General features: G+C 41.8%; 1 protein-coding gene across 2 annotated transcripts; it reads right to left on the bottom strand.

Moving 5' to 3' along the window:
• Positions 1-1,586: 1,586 nt before the first annotated feature.
• Positions 1,587-15,702, bottom strand: LOC147307625 (immunoglobulin lambda-1 light chain-like). Of its 2 annotated transcripts, none has more exons than XM_086271900.1 (6): positions 15,447-15,702; positions 15,035-15,354; positions 4,123-4,177; positions 2,596-2,907; positions 2,389-2,463; positions 1,587-2,035 (listed from the first exon to the last, which is right to left on the bottom strand). In XM_086271900.1, the coding sequence occupies exons 1-6, from the start codon at positions 15,487-15,489 to the stop codon at positions 1,887-1,889; spliced, it is 954 nt and encodes a 317-aa protein (XP_086128026.1). In that variant the 5' UTR covers positions 15,490-15,702; the 3' UTR covers positions 1,587-1,886. The 2 variants fall into 2 exon arrangements, with proteins under 2 accessions (XP_086128026.1, XP_086128027.1); XM_086271901.1 differs by having other exon boundaries at positions 4,123-4,163; positions 15,033-15,354.
• Between the last annotated feature and the right edge of the window lie 1,504 nt (positions 15,703-17,206).

Here is a 17,206-nt window from a genome sequence, read left to right on the forward strand (position 1 = left end):
TTAAGAATCATTAAAATGATGATCATCAATTCTAATATCTATAAACAGTAATAAAAACAGGGCTGTGTTTCACGTCAGCTTCATTTATTTGTAGCCATGGTTAGATTTCATCTGCAGCAGGCAGTCATCCACCTTTACACACACATTTACACAACAGTACAAAAGTACTTTTTGATTCCTGAAAGAGAAATAAGACAAATGTTGCCTTTGTATCATCTCTGATATGGAAGGGATCATTTGAAGATGTGAGTGAAGGACACAAATATTTGGATCTGGTGTTGTTCTACATTTTAGGACTAAAAGACAGAAGGAAGAAAGTGAAAGTGACTGTGCGAGGCGTTGAAGTCATGAAGTCAAGTGGAGGCCGCTGACTGCTGTTACTTTCTGCTGTACAGGTTCAACAGGGACTCACAGTCAGCCTGCTAGAACATTTGGATGAAGAGAAAAAGGAGGAAAAAGACTTTGAGGGACAAATCCAATAAGATCAGCATGTTTTGAATGTGGGAATACAACAGTTTCCTCCACCATGACACACACTGGAGCCTCTTTTTGCTCACAGCTTCACTGTTTGTCTCAAAGTTCAGTTTGGAGGCCAAAATTGTTGCAACACATTTGTAAGTTTGCACTAATTTCACTGTGTGACCCTTAATGGATGTAATGAAAGAATCAGTCAGTGAAATATGAAGCTGTGCTGTAAGTTTGGAGGAGAAAAGTGTCTGAGTGACTTTAATGAGGTGAACACATGAATACAGAGCACTGACTGACACGTACACACTCCTTTAATGAGTCGCACACATTGTTGTGACTTCATGAAATGTCAAAAATGACACAACACACAACAAGCTGCGAGCACATTATTGTGTGTTTGCTGTTTGTGTGCTTTGTTTGCTGTTATGATAGCAGGCATACAGCCATGTTCTCAATGTCTCAGCTATCATTGATTATTGCTGCTCTTCCTCTTCTATTAGGCACTTCAACTCAATGAATGACACACAGAAAGATTTCATGACTGTGTTCTTCACAATAAGGAGAATATGTTATCTGCATCTGAATGACTCATGTTGCCTTGTTTCTACTTTGTTTGCATATTTCTGCTTGTTGGAAAGGATTTTCTGAATCATTCAGTAGTTTTTGTAATAATAAGGACATTTAGCAAGACTTCAAAATGATTCTCCAACATTTGCTGTTCAGACTTGATCTGTTCTTACGTGTGTGATATCCAGAATGAAAAACTCAGCTCAGGTAATAAAATGGGAGCTGAGCAGACTGCAGGGGCTTCATGGTCTCTCCTTTGATTCCATTAAAGTTCATTTGTCAGCTGTGAGTTGAGGATTTGAGCTGTTTCTCTCACAGGTGAAGAACACAGATCCTTCCTGGAATCATTCTTGAAGCAGAGTTCCTGCTTGTAACTGTCATTGTGTTATTAAAGTGAAAGCCACAGCTAACGGTGTGGAGGCTGCAGAGCAGAAACCCACACAGCCCGTCTGCTGCAGGAGAGCAAGTTTGGATACAGTCAGTTTGTGCTTCACTCACACGGCTTGTTGTTGATCACACAATGAAAGTAGAATCAAACTCTTCATCTTCAAATCTTTATTGTTCACACAAACACAACTACACTGTTTGACATTTGAAAATCAAAGTGAAAACTTGTGATAAAAATATTCCTGATGGTTTTTGTTACTACAATAAAAGTCACAATAAGCACAAAAAGAATTCTAACTCAGAGCAACAATACATGTAAAGATGTATTTATTTCAGACGATCTTCTAACTGTTGAAGAAAAAGGCAAAATAAGCTCAACACATCATAACTAACATTTGTGATCAAAGTGATGAATGAGATGAATTGATGAGATGTGATGGTGAGAAAAGGCGAGCAGGAAACAGTCAGTCAGCATGTGTGCAGTTGGTGGACGCTCCCTTGTTTGTGAGCATCATCAGCAGAGAGAGTCCACAGCAGTACACCAGACTCTTCACTATCAGCACTGTGTACAGCAGGCAGAGCAGCTTCACCCTGCACTGAGACTGGAAGGACACTGAAGGACAGACAGACACAAAGAGACAGACAGACAGTCGGGTTATTCCTCTCAGATCAAGGAGAAAAAGTCCAAATAGAAACAGTCACAGCTTCTTCTTCAAGTGGATGAATTGATGTAGTGTTTGTGTCCACTTGGGGGCAGAAGAACTCCACAAGCAGCTAACAAACTGATCTCTGACATATTATGGTCTGTCTGCTGTTTGGTGCTGAGCAGCTAGTGTACAGTGGCTTTATCAGAGCTTGTTGGATGAAGATTTGATCAATTAGTGCAACTTTAAGAGCCTAAACTTGTTCCAGCTGCCTCATTGGACATTGGAGCTGTCCATGCAGAGAGGCAGCAGGTGATCTTACAGTCAGCTGGCTGCAGAGCTGGCAGGTCTGCTGGCTCTCTCTCTGGAGGACAGGAGGCTGCTGGAGCTGGAAGCTCTGAAACAGAAAAGGAGTCAAATGTTTGGAGCTGCAGTGAGAAATGTCAGTCCTCTGCTGCTCTGCTCTCTTTGACAGCATCTCCACATGAAGCTGAATCACTGCTGAACACAGTCACCAAGCCTTCATTACCTTGTTGTGTTCGGGCCTCCACTGTGCCCCCCTCGTGCTTCACCCAGCAGCTGTATTTATATGTGTCAGAATGGCTCCCATCAAGCATCCTGATGGCAATGGTGCGTCCCGCCTCTCTGAGCTCCAGCTGCTCTCCCTCAGCAGGGGGCAGCTCCTCCGCTTCTCCGCCGTTCTTCTTCTGTCTTTTCCAGGAGAACTGGACCAGAGGAGGAAACATGGCTGAGGCCACACACAGCAGGGAGCTGTTCCCCTCCAGGTGGGCTCTGGATGCTGCTGGGTACACGCTCACCACGGGCTTCACTACCTGCTCATCTGAAGTTTGACAGCAGCAACAAGCAGCACAGACACACATTCACACAGTCAGCAGCAGCTTCCAGCACTGCACTGCATTCAGTCTGATCCTGGAAACTACATGGACTCTGATCACTAAACTACTCATCAGCACAAAGTTCACTACATACACTGGATTCAGCTTCATATCAAACACAGTCATCACCTCATGTCATCATGGCTCACATGAGGAACACTCAGCATGATTTTACATCATGAAATAAAATGTATTTCTTCTCTTTTATTTTCTTGATATTATTTCAAAATATGACTCACACATGTAAATGTATATAGATATTTGTTTTTATACAATTTAAATTTGATTTCCCATCTAAAAAAAAAAAAATTCTAACAGAAATTAGTTTGTTTCCAAAAATAAATTATTTCTTTCACAACATAATTTCAACAATGAAATTTACATTTTTGCATCGGAGTTTTTAAACATTTGCTATATAGATTTCACAATTCTTGTATTTTATACTCCAACAATTGCAACAGCAGCACATCTATTGTTTATTTTATTATATGCTTTAAATGTGTGAATGGATTGTTACACACATTTAAATGTAATTAATCAGACACTTAAATGTAAATTAAATACCTTTTTTAAATAATATGAACTAATGATCATACTTTACATCATATATTGTATGTGAGAAACAGTTTGGCAAAATGTTATTTACCTGTACATATTTTTTCAAAGAAGCAGTTACTGGTAACATTTTTCTTGTCTTTTGAAATTTAGTCTCACACATCAAACAAATCTGACTCGTAACAATTTCATTCTAATTTTTGTTATCACATTTTTTAATCACACCATTAACTGCTATCTATTTTCTCTTTAGCATAGCTTATATATACACATTTATTTCTACTTATTTGAACATCAAATATGATCTTGTGTTAAAAACCAGCAGAATCACTGAGAGGATCAAATCCTAAATATTTGTAACATCACTAATATTTGCAGAAATAAAGAATAACTTTAGTTGTTCAGTGAGATTTCAACATGTTTTCAGAGATTATTGAGCTTTTCTTATGTAACAATGGCTGCAGATTTTTTTTTATTTTTTTTTTTATTTTTTTATTTTATTTTTTGAAAACCTAACATCTAATACCTGCAACAATAGAAGCTGGCTTTTAAAATATTTTCAGCTTCTACAATAAAACAACAGAAGGAAAATTCTTTGTTCTTACCTGTTACATAGAGTTTAGTTCCAGAGCCAAAGATGTAGTACCATCTGCTGCTATCCTCCCACAGTGAGACAGACTGCTACAAAAACCTGTCTGCTGCTGAACGTGTCAGCTGAGGTGAATGAGTCCAAATGAGGAAGCAGGATCATATTTCAGCTCCATGATGTGTTTCTCTAATGTTCATATCAACATGACTGTCTCTTCTTCTCTTTTCTTTAATGCACATGGATTCTTCATTAACTGATTCAGTTGATTCTGAATTTTTGATCCAGGTCAGCATTTGAGGTCTGGAATGAAACACCTGACATGAATAATGCAACTGGAATTTACAGGCTTCTGTTTAGTCTGCTTAAAATGTAGTTATTCATGGCAGTCAGTCAGCTTTGTGTCAGTATTATATTGCTTGCTGTGTCTACACTCAATACTGGATGACATCATCCTTTTTGCTAAACCATATAGTTATGCTGGATCAGGAGACCCCGAATCCTTCCTTAGTTATGCTGCAGTAGGCTTAGGCTGCTGAGGGATTCCCATGATGCACTGGACGTTTCTCCTTCTCTCATCTCTTCTTCACTCACTATGTTTTATACAGCACTCTGCATTTTATAATAAATCCTTATTGATCTCTTGCTCTCTTCCACAGCGTTTCTTTAGCCTTGTTTACCTCCCTTCACTCCAGCCAGCTGTGACAGATGGTGAATCCTCCCTGAGCCTGGTTTTGCTGGACGATTCTTCCTGCTGAAAGAGAGTTTTTCTTTCCCATTTCCCACAAAGTGTTTGCTTGTAGGGTTTTGTGTGCTTAATACGGGTTTCTCTGTATTATTGTAGGGTTTTTAACTTACGGTATAAAACTTCATTGAGCAGACTGTTGTTGGGGTTTGGCGTTATATAAATAATAGGGGTGGGACTCAATTAAAAAAAATCAACTTAATTAGAGGCTTTGCAATTAATTAATCTTGATTAATCACATTTAATCGCACATGAAAATTTGCCCCAAAGCACTTTTTTTTTATTTAAAAGGGTTTTAGTGGGCGACAGAATGAAATGATTGTCATGCACATGAATATTATAACCCAAGCTCTTTCAATTTATGGGGAAAAAGCATTTAAACTGCATTAAAAAAAATCCCTGGCCAAAGTTGGACAGACTTAAAATTCAAGTGTTATTTTAAGTACTTTATGTGGATTTTCAAATGGTATTGTCTTTAAGTAATAATAATACAAATTTCAGCATAAAGTGCAGTTTTCTGTATAAAAGCAAAAAGGCGGAAACATAAACGGTTACTTGACCAGCTTCACCTTTAAACTCTGAGTAACCTTTGCCAACATTATTTTGTACATTAGGCTAAAACAGTGTGATCATTGAGCATTTTAGTGCAAAAACTAACAAACACATTGGACTCACAAGACCTCCATGCTTATTTACTCTCTCTCTACTAACATGTTCACATTTTCAGAGCAGCTCTGTTTTGATCCTATGTGACCTGTAAGTGAGAACAGTCTCTCACATGGGGCAGAAGTGGCAGGACAAATCAAATACTTGTGGGCCAGGACACACAGCTGTGTCGCTGCTCGACGGGTCAAACTGCGGTGTGCAGTCTGTCTCGCTGATGGTGGATTCTGCTCTGTACAAACTTACACAGGGCTTCCTCATCTGAATCTGTAGCACATTTTCCAACCCCCCGACCTCCTACCACTGATAGTGGTCTACAGTCCAGAGCAATACATTTTGTGAGAGAATTTGTAAGTTTGTCCAATGCTGACTTACTAATTTTGGTCCTGAAGCCAGTCATTTCATCAAGTTTGGGCTGCCGACATCTTTTTGTTGGTACTCTGACTGGGACTGCTACCACTAACAGCTCCCACAGTTTCTGTGCTCGCTGCAACGTGTTTTGCATTTAGATGGTACCGTATGGTTGAGGTGCTTTGGTGGCATCCAAAGTCCAGTTTGCACAAAAACTGCACTTTTAACAAATTTCTTTTGAAATGAAATTTGCATCTTCCATTTTTGTAGTTTGTGCATCAGTGTAATTGGTTTACAGTACCAGAAAAGTGTGCATTGACAAAAGTTCCCCTTTGCTTGGAAAGTGCGATTAAATGCGTGTTTTTTTAAACGTGTTATTTTTTCAAATTAATGAATGTCAATTAACGCATTAAAGTCCCATCTCTAATAAAGAACAATAATTGAACCTCTGTGTGCAAACAACAGGAGGGTCCAAACTTTGTTTTTTGGATGTTTAATAGCCTGGTCTGTGTTTCCCTAACGAGCGTCAGTAATAAATAATAAATAACATAGATTTATACATCCAACTTTGTTTCTTGATTTTCTATTTTTTTCTGTTGGCAGCAAATAATTTTACCCCAAATTTATTTTCTACAAGCATTAATATCTGATTCTTAAACATGATACTTAAGATAAGAGATAAGATAAGATAAGATAAGACTTTATTGATCCCACAACGGGGAAATTTTTGCGTCACCTCAGCTCAGGTACAGATATATGAAGGAAATACAAAAATACAATTAAGTACAATCAATGAAAAAAAGTAAGATAATAAACTATATACAATGGTAGCATACACAGTATGTGATTATGGATATAATTGGAAATATGGAAGACATAAACTATATAGCTTGGAAGGTCATGGAGGGTCCATTATGCATGAAGTGGTGACCGTGGATGTTCACAGTGTCCAGTGACTTATGACATCGTGATTGAGGAGTTATAGAGTCTAACTGCTGTTGGGATGAATGATCTGTGAAAGTGCTCCTTCCTGCATCGAGGGTGTTTCAGTCTCTGACAAAAGGAGCTGCTCAGCCCACTCACAGACTCATGCAGTGGGTGATGTGGGTTGTTCATGATGGATGTCAGCTTTACTAACATCCTCCCCTCACCAACCAACCTCCGCACCAGTTTGTCAATCCTGCTCCTGTCCCTGTCCGTGCATCCACTCCCCCAGCAGGCCACTGCATAGAAAATGGCAGATGCTACCACAGTGTCATAGAATGTCCTTAACAGAGTCCTGCAGACTCCGAAGGACCTCAGTCTCCTCAGCAGGTGGAGTGGACCCTGGCCCTTCTTATACAGGACGTCTGTATTTGTAGTCCAGTCCAGTTTCTTGTTCAATGACAGTGTCATCCACCCCAATTCCAGAATGGTAGGCGAACTGCAGGGGGTCCAACACTGAGCCCACCAGTGGCCGAAAGTGGTGCAGGATGAGCCTTTCCATGGTCTTCATCAGATGAGAAGTCAACAGGCCTGAAGTGGTTGGGCTCCCTGGGGTGTGCGATTTTTGGCACCGGAACCACACAGGAAGTCTTCCACAGTTCAGGAACCCTCTCCAGGCTCAGGCTCAGGTTGAAGATGTACAGGGCCACCTGACAGAGCTGGTCTGCACAGTCCCTGAGCAGTCTGGAGCAGATTCCATCCGGACCTGCTGCCTTCCTTGCCTTTGTCCTCTTGAGCTGATTTCTCACCTGATCAGCTGTGAAGTAGATGTGAGGCTGGGCTGGAGTGGGGGGTGGGGCTCGCTTTGTTGTGGATAGATGTGTGGATAGGGGTGAAGCAGGGTTGTGGTGATGCTGCACTGTACTTGCTGACCTCTTGATATGAGGTTTGTATGTAGACTGAGACTGAACAAAGTTTTTAAATCTAATTTTTGCTCTCAAGCTCTTTAACAGCACTGAGCCTGCATCTGAAAGAAGAAACAGTGAAAGTTGAGGGGCAGGTTATGTTTCATGATTAAGTTTAAAAGCAGGTGGAGGTGCTAGCATTGATTCTTTTATTTTATGTAAATGGGCAGAAGGGGGAAGTTTTAGTTTCAAGGACATGATGCCAGACTCTTTTACGTAAATATAGAAATGTGTGGTATCCACAAAAACTTCTGAATAAATCTTACAACTCATAGAAACTATTTTTAACCACCAAAAAGCTAAAATTAAAAAGTAAGAACTTTCAGCACTACTTCTTAGCCAACAGGCTTCAGTTTATCTCAGGATGGCTAAAACACACCCTCTTAGATGAACCTTGGCTAGATGTAGAACAAGCACTCTGCAATAATCTAGAGATCTCAGACCTACCATTTATCAGCTCAAACATCCAACGACATGAATGCTTTAAAAGCATCAACATCAGCTCTTCTCTGACAGCATGGTGGGAGTTTCTAAAATTGACGGCGTCTTCATTAATCCCATGCAAACGTACACCTATCTGGAACAACCCTGACATATTACAAAACAATAATATGATAAACTTTTCAGATTGGAGTGATAAAGGAATCAAATATTTAGAACATATACTAGAAGGAACAGAATTTATTTCATTTGACGGACTAGTTACACAATATGGGATCAACAAGAAAAGATTTTTAGAATATCAACAAATTAAATCCATAGTAAAAAAGAAATTTAAACCGGGTCAAGTTGAACTACAAACACCACCAAGTGTGGTTCAATTTCTTACTCTTAAACCCCCCAAATTACTATCCAAAATATACAGAATGCTTTCTAAAACAGATGAATCAATATCACTTCCTATTGCAAAATGGGAAGCGGATTTATCAGTTAACTTAGACCTAAACTTCTGGTCTCAGATTTGCTTAAAAACCTTTCATCTAATTAGAAATCCCAGTCTTCAATTAATTCAATACAAAATATTACATAGAGTGCACTATACAGGTCATCGGATGTTCAAGATGGGCTTTACGTCTACCAACAACTGCTCACACTGCCAAACCAATTCACCGGACAATTATATCCACGCTCTTTGGTTCTGTCCACCAGTTCAGAAGTTTTGGCGCGAGATATGTGAAGACTTATCGAAGTGTCTGAAATGTAACATTCCAACTTCCCCCTTAGTGTGTTTGTTGGGCAGCTTAGATAATGTCACTTCAGAAAAGAATATCGCCCATATGGTTTTCACTGCCCTATGCATAGCCAAGAAAACAGTCCTCATGAACTGGAAAAATAAAAATAATCTTAATTCTAACCAATATAGAAATTATCTATTAGATTACATTAGTCTTGATACAGCCTCTGCCACCACATCAGATCAATTGCTCTGGGCTCCTTTGATCAGCTCCATCACCTAGTGGGGGTGGGGGGTCATAGTTTGGTCCCGCCTTCACTGTTGTGATTGGTGTGGGGGTAGGGACAGGCTTAGGGCGTTGGGGGGTTCCCCGGAGGCATCTTCCTTGGGGGGCTCAACCCGGGGTAGCGGTCATGTCCGGTTAGGGGCTCTGTTGGCTCTCAGGTGACTGTTTCCTCGCGGCTGCGTGCAGCGGGGCTAGGGGAGGGTCTGTGCTGACGGACGTGGGTTACTGACCTGGTAGCCTGGCTGCCCCTGGGTGGGTCCGGGATGGGCGTGAGGTTCTGGGGGCGCTCCGTCTCTGGGCTGGGACCCGGACCGGGCCTCGGGGGCTTGGGTCCTGGTTGGTGTGTTGCCGGGGTTGTGGGCGGGTGGGTGCATGGGGGCCCAGCCCTGGAGCAGGGTGCCGCCGGTGCGTCGAGCCACCTGGGGGGCTCTTCAACTGGTGGGGGAGATTGTCACATCTTGCAGGAGCTTTCCTCTCCTCAGGAACTCTCTGCAGGAGAGGGAGACACAGGAGAGGTGGAGGAAGATCTCAGCCTGGGTGTTTATTGTCTTATGTAGTCTGGAAGATGAGTGGATGGTGGGGTGGGTGCAGTTTTCTCTGTGGTGGGGTTGGGTGGACTGTCCCGGGCTCTGTGGGGCCGGGCGGCGCTGCTGCACTGGGCCCCGGTCTGGATGGGCCTGGGCCCCCTTTCCCTGGCGGGTCGCGGAGTATGGGGGTGCCTACTGGGGTCAGCGGGGGAGCTGGCCCCAGGGAGGGGTCACTTGCCCCTCCCTTCCTTCCCTCCCCATCTCCAGCTGCCTCCCTCTTCCCGCTCCACCACAACCACCCACACATGCAGGGCCTTGGAGTAGGGGTATGTCACCAGGGTGCAGAGGAGGCCACCCCCCCCCCCCCCCTCTGTCCCCTTCTGGCTGCCTCTGCCTCAATTTTATCCCACAACTTAGACATTCACATTACTCACACTCTCATTACACATACATATAGGATCTTGGGGGTGGGCACAATCACGGAGTCCAAAGTACCATCAGGGTGTACACCCCACCCCTGGCATCGTTGCCCACCTCTCAATTTTAAATACACATAGACATTGAGGGCTAGCAGGAGGGGCTATGCGCTTACCTGCTGCTCTCTGGCAGGTAGCTCCATGCCCTCCTGGGTTTTAATTGCACCTTAGAACACACATGCATCAACATTACAATGAACGGGTGGAGGGAGGTTTGGAGTCTTCTCTCACCCCCATTCTCTGCGACCTGCTGGAGCAGGGGGGCTAGGACTAGGAGGAGGAGTTGGCCGTCCGACTGCGGTCTGGAGTGTGGAGCCTTCCTGCTGCTGCGGAGTCGGGGCGGTCTGCCTCCCCCCACCGCAGGGAAAAGGGAAACACCACCTGGGTCTGGGTGCAGTTCCCCCCTCCAGGGGCGGGGGCACCTAGACCCGGTTTGTAGAGTACGCTTGGGGAGTGTGATCGTGTGTACAGCGTCTCTTTATGTCTGTCTCCACGTTGGTTGAGTGTGGAGTAAGTGCATATGAGAGCATGAGGGTGGGAATGGATGTTTGTGTCTGTGTGCCTGTATGTCTGTGTCTATATGTCAGGTTGGGTGTCAGGCGCCACCTCTCTGGGGACATCTCAGGCCCTCCAAGGTTTGGAGGCCTATCTCCCCCTACCACCACTTCCCCTGCCAGTGGCGGACCCCCTCAGACATCGGTGCGTTGGTGGTTCTTTGTGTCCGGGGATGGGCGTCCAGGTACACACCGGCTCACTCCTTGGTGGCCGCTTATCGGGGCCTGGAGCCTGGGGCTCGCTCGGGCCACTTCGGAGGTGGGGTGCCCCCGGCCTCTCGGCCTGGGGCTCGGTCACTCAGGCACAGCTGGCTGCCGGCGGAGCTCACGGGCGCGTCACTGCAACTCCCCCTGGCTTCTGCTCCGCGGCTGCTGAGTGAGCCCTCATCTGGGACTCTCCTCAGCTCTTTCCGGGACAGTGGCGCGGCTGCCCCTCTGTTGGTCTTCCTTGGTCTCTTGTGTTCTGGGGGCCTCTGGATGTCTGGAGTTTTGATCTCCTCCATACCTGCTTCATGCCCTGGAGGACGGGGCTGTGGCCCCCCCACACCCTCTAGCAGATCATTACATGAAGGAACCTTTTAAAAAAACAAAAAACAAGCGCGTCCATGCTCACAGGTGTACACACGGGTGATCACACCCACAAACTACACCCTTTTTGGCTCCTACCTCAAAGCACACTGTGTTCTGTTGATCTTATGTGCTGCACAATAATGTTTAACATTTAGTATTTACTGTCATATTCCCATATATCATTGTGATGTTGTTTATTCTATTACTCTTGTTCTCTTCTGCTTGTTTTCTTTTTTCTTTCTCAGCAGGTGACCCAGGTGATTGATATATGCATTTTTTTTTCTCTGCCCGTTCTGTTGGTTTTTGTCTTTTGCCCTTCTCCCCCGTCCCTCTTCTCAGCTGTTTCTCTTTCCCTCTTTCTTTCTCCCCTTCTTTCCCCCAGTCAAGTCTGTCCCGTATTCAGTAAGTGAAAATAAAATAAACAATAAAAGGTGAATCAAATGGACCATTACGGCAAGGCTGGGATGGTCAGTTTGGTAAAGTAAATCCGTTGGGCATCTTTCTTTGCCTTTAGACAACAATTCTGATGCAAAAGAGCCAAACGGGACAGGCCAAAAAAAAAAAAAAAAAAAAAAAAAGTAAGAACAACAAATTAAAAGAGCAGGTCAGTAAATCCCACAAACGATGTAAACACAAAGCACAGAATCCCCTGTTCACCCGACGGCATGTAAACAGACAAACAAGGCCTTTGTTGAAGGCTGACATCTCACAGATTCCAACACTGAGAGCTTCTTCATCCTCTGACAGAAATTCACTGAACCCGCAGAAAAATAAGACCTAAATTATGCTTCATGTCTGAAAACCTCAGCATGAATTCTGTCTCATGTTTGCTCAGGTGAGACTCTTGGTTCCAACTTTTAGGCGACTCACCTCCCAATCATAATGTCATGCATGCAGTGCCTTGTAATTATTATTAATGGAATATGCTGATTGTGAATGCAATCAACCCTTTTCATGTTTGCACATCTTAGCTGAATTAGACAAACATTACAATTCCATGAGTGGAGAATAGATTTGTAGTGGCAGGCATCCTGTTCAGCCGTGGTTGGAGTGATTCCTGATATCATTCATATCAATATTCTCTGTTCATAATGTTCACTGGCATTTTTAGAAATGTGCTACTGGAAAGCAATTCATCAATAAAATACATGAAAAACTTTATAAAAATTATTATCACATCTGACCCACGTTAAACTCATGGACTGAACATACACACCCCCACAATGGACAACTGTACCCTCAAACACATAATAATAACATGGAGTGAACCACCACTCACAACCACTAGCACTTTATATAGCCTCTGTAGGAATTATCTACACCCTCACTTATCTTAACTGCACTACTGTATAGCTCTGTGTAAATAATCATTCTGTACATTCGATAATTTTTAATCCTACAACTGTTTACAACTTGCACAGTTCCCATTTCTGTATAGCTGTATATCTCAGATTTCTGTAAAGTTATTTATTTCATATTCTGTATAGTTTTTCATATTTATATCCTGTTCATAGCCTGTACATAGCTTGTACTCACTACAGCCTGTACATACTTATAGTTATAGCATATTCACAACATACTTCATACCGTGTACATTATAACATACCATAATAGACCCATTTCTGTAATATACTTACATATCTATACTATTGCTAATATATATTGTAATATATCTATATCACTAAAGCACTTCTGGATGGATGCAAACTGCATTTCGTTGCCCTGTACCTGTGCATGTGCAATGACAATAAAGTTGAATTCTATTCTATTCTATTCTATTCCTGTTTTTGTACAACCTCTCTGTCCTCTCTTTCTCCATCCTCCTCACTCAACTACAAACTAGAAAATAACAAATATATAATCTCATAGTAATTATTAGAGCAGCAGGTCAGGGATCCACAACTGATAGCAGTACAAAACACTCTTTAGTTATGTGAACTCCTCATAAACTTTATCCTTTTTGGTGAATTTAACCACATGTCCTCTCTTACTTTTTCTTTTTGCTCTCTTTGCTGTCTTCATCCTGCTCTCGCCCTCTCTGTCCTCCTCTCTAAGTCTTTGTGGCAACAAAGTTAAACTTTACACTGAATAAAGACATAAATCAGAATACAGGCTGCTACTGACAGACAGGTAACTTCACTTTGACTTGCTGTCACTTGTATGCAGCTGTGCTGTAAACAAACACTAAAGCTCAAATTGACCAGAACAAAAGAGAAATCTTTAACAAACTATAATAAAGTACATCAGTTCCTTCACTGGTAACCAGCAGCAGATGTGTGGATCAGAAGGTTAAAACTAGCCACTACTACAATATTTACAGAACAAATAAAAGTAAGCAGACACTTTATAAGTCACAGCAAAGTCCCCACATCATCACAACAGTTTGACCACTTCAGTTAAACTGTGTTTTAAATCAAAATGACTGATTAGTGTCACGAAATTACTGATCTGATTATTCAGTTATTCAGGAAACAGCATCTCCTGAATAACTCCATCTCCCACAATGCATCAGAGCATAAGGCTTTGGAGTTGACGTCATGCCGCAATGGGAGCGCAGCGCCATTTTCGGGGGTCTACGAATCAAAACAAACACACTGTGTTGGAACAACGACTCCAAGAAAGATGCTTAAAAGCAGCTCAAAAGAGAATGAACAGTATAGAGACCGATTGCGTCCAGAGGCGAAGCGGCGGTACTTGCAGAAAATAGCGTGCATTGGAAATGTGGACCCGTATGAAATACGGCCGTGGAGTAGAAACCCTGAAGACCAACCGCTATTGACGTAGCCTGACATATTTTCGTGCCTTGTCTGTGGAGTCAGCGCGTACAAGTCGTCATTCAAACAAAGATAAGTCAGCTCGAGTACTGCGAGTGAAATGCGTTTGATTTCCCTGCAAACATTCAGATTAGTGCAGCATAAATTCATTCATGAGGGGAAATTACAGTGAGAACATGTGGAGGCTGTCAGAGGGATAACAGTGAGTTCAGTGCATTGATGAGACACTGTCCTAAAGGATTGTTGTTCTTTATGGTTAAAGAAGTTGCACTAATTTATTCATATTTATTATAAATAATCCTAATTATGCATCTTGCTTCCATGTTTGTATCCTGTGTCACTAAACGGACTATTTTCTTCCCAGTTACACAGACTTGATTGGATGATGGCGAGTGTGATATTGAATTCATTGAATTAAAAACTGACTTGACTGAAATCTGACATAAGACAACATTAAGACAAATGTTTTACAAGACTCATATACAGTCATGATTCTTTGGAGAAATATATTAATAGTAATATAATAAATATAATATTAAAATATGCTGAGGGCTCTTTTGAATTCTAAAGTTGAACTGTAAACACTTTAAGGAAGCAAGAAAGATTAAATGGGACTTGGACTTGAACACTAAAAAACAAAACTGTCACATGAAGCTGTGTTTTGTTTTCAAGCTTATTGGCCAAAGTTAACAAACAATACTCATTTAAGCATGCTAACATAATTGCTAAAATTAAATAATCTTAATTATTAGAGCAGTAAACCAACATGGAGCTCAGTATGTTTGTGACTCTGAGATGGAGGTGAAACATGTGAAGCTGGGCTGTGGTTTACTGCTCTCTTCCTGTCACAGACACTGTTTGACATCTGTTCATCTGTTGGTTTTTGTTCAGGCTGCAGGGATCATTTCTCACTGTGGGGAGCATCCTTGTAACAGAAGCAGTAGTAGGTGGCTGAATGATCGCGTTTAACTTTCTTTATCTTCAACTCACAGCTGTTCTGTTTTTTCTCAGCTGAAAAGTCATCTTTCTGAGGATGACCGTAACCTGAGTAAACAGAACCACTGCTCTTATCAATATAAAGAATCACTCTGAATGTTTCTTTTTCTTTCTTCTGGTACCAGAATATCAGGTTATCATCACACTTATTAATCCCTCCACAGCTGAAGGAGACACTTTCTCCAACTCTCCTGGTCAATGTTAAATCGTCCTGAATCAGCATTTCTGCTGCCATGGTAACCAGTGCTGTAGAGACACAGACAGATAGATGAAGGTTAGTGTGACAGTGTTTGTTACAGGTTGACTTTGTTGGCTCCTGATTGGCTGGAAACACTCACCTGAACACAGACAGCACAGAGCAGCAGCTGGGAGGAAAAGCATTTTGTGCAGTGGTGTTTCCTCTGGTGAACCTGGGGAGAAGTGGCGCTCTGATGCAGCTGAGGCCAAACAAGGACGAGCTGTGAGATCAGACGAGGGCCACGTGGTTTCTAACAGGTCCTCAAAGCTCCCATCAGCCCCTGCGGCCCACAGATAAGACTGCTGCTGCTGATTGACAGCTCAGCTGAAGCTGCTGTGGTTTCATCGTCTTCATTTCAATCTGACAGCAGATCCAAAAATCTGGGTCACATGATGCACAAACAGTCAGAAACATTCATGTTGCTGTGAATTTACTAACACACACTGTTATCTGTTGTTTAACAGCTGTGATGAAAACACTAAATATACAAACTAAATATAACTAAACTATTAATAAAAATACAAACATAAAAAATAATATTCTGTAAAAATCATTTAAAAGTTCATAAATTATAAACAAAGGACTTTAAAAGAATAAAATCTCATGAAACATAATTTATAGTCAAATTCTTTTTTCTTTTTTTTGTTTTTAAGGTTTTAGCTTCTGTGAAGCACTTTGAGATTTTTATCTTGAAAGGTGCTCTATAAATAAAGTTTTACTTACTTACTTACATGTGGTTCGGTTGTGTGTTTAAAATATGTTTATCTTTGTGAATCAAAATGAATAAATAATATTCACAGCATCTCATTTTTAATTGTCCTGTTTTATCGACGACGGTTTTAAGAATCATTAAAATGATGATCATCAATTCTAATATCTATAAACAGTAATAAAAACAGGGCTGTGTTTCACGTCAGCTTCATTTATTTGTAGCCATGGTTAGATTTCATCTGCAGCAGGCAGTCATCCACCTTTACACACACATTTACACAACAGTACAAAAGTACTTTTTGATTCCTGAAAGAGAAATAAGACAAATGTTGCCTTTGTATCATCTCTGATATGGAAGGGATCATTTGAAGATGTGAGTGAAGGACACAAATATTTGGATCTGGTGTTGTTCTACATTTTAGGACTAAAAGACAGAAGGAAGAAAGTGAAAGTGACTGTGCGAGGCGTTGAAGTCATGAAGTCAAGTGGAGGCCGCTGACTGCTGTTACTTTCTGCTGTACAGGTTCAACAGGGACTCACAGTCAGCCTGCTAGAACATTTGGATGAAGAGAAAAAGGAGGAAAAAGACTTTGAGGGACAAATCCAATAAGATCAGCATGTTTTGAATGTGGGAATACAACAGTTTCCTCCACCATGACACACACTGGAGCCTCTTTTTGCTCACAGCTTCACTGTTTGTCTCAAAGTTCAGTTTGGAGGCCAAAATTGTTGCAACACATTTGTAAGTTTGCACTAATTTCACTGTGTGACCCTTAATGGATGTAATGAAAGAATCAGTCAGTGAAATATGAAGCTGTGCTGTAAGTTTGGAGGAGAAAAGTGTCTGAGTGACTTTAATGAGGTGAACACATGAATACAGAGCACTGACTGACACGTACACACTCCTTTAATGAGTCGCACACATTTTTGTGACTTCATGAAATGTCAAAAATGACACAACACACAACAAGCTGCGAGCACATTATTGTGTGTTTGCTGTTTGTGTGCTTTGTTTGCTGTTATGATAGCAGGCATACAGCCATGTTCTCAATGTCTCAGCTATCATTGATTATTGCTGCTCTTCCTCTTCTATTAGGCACTTCAACTCAATGAATGACACACAGAAAGATTTCATGACTGTGTTCTTCA

This window comes from Aulonocara sp. 'chitande type north' Nkhata Bay, linkage group LG18, assembly GCF_057382095.1.
Source record: "Aulonocara sp. 'chitande type north' Nkhata Bay isolate Kocher_YH1m ecotype deep benthic linkage group LG18, A_spYH_male_GT1.1, whole genome shotgun sequence".
In the NCBI taxonomy this organism is placed as follows: Eukaryota; Metazoa; Chordata; class Actinopteri; order Cichliformes; family Cichlidae; genus Aulonocara; species Aulonocara sp. 'chitande type north' Nkhata Bay.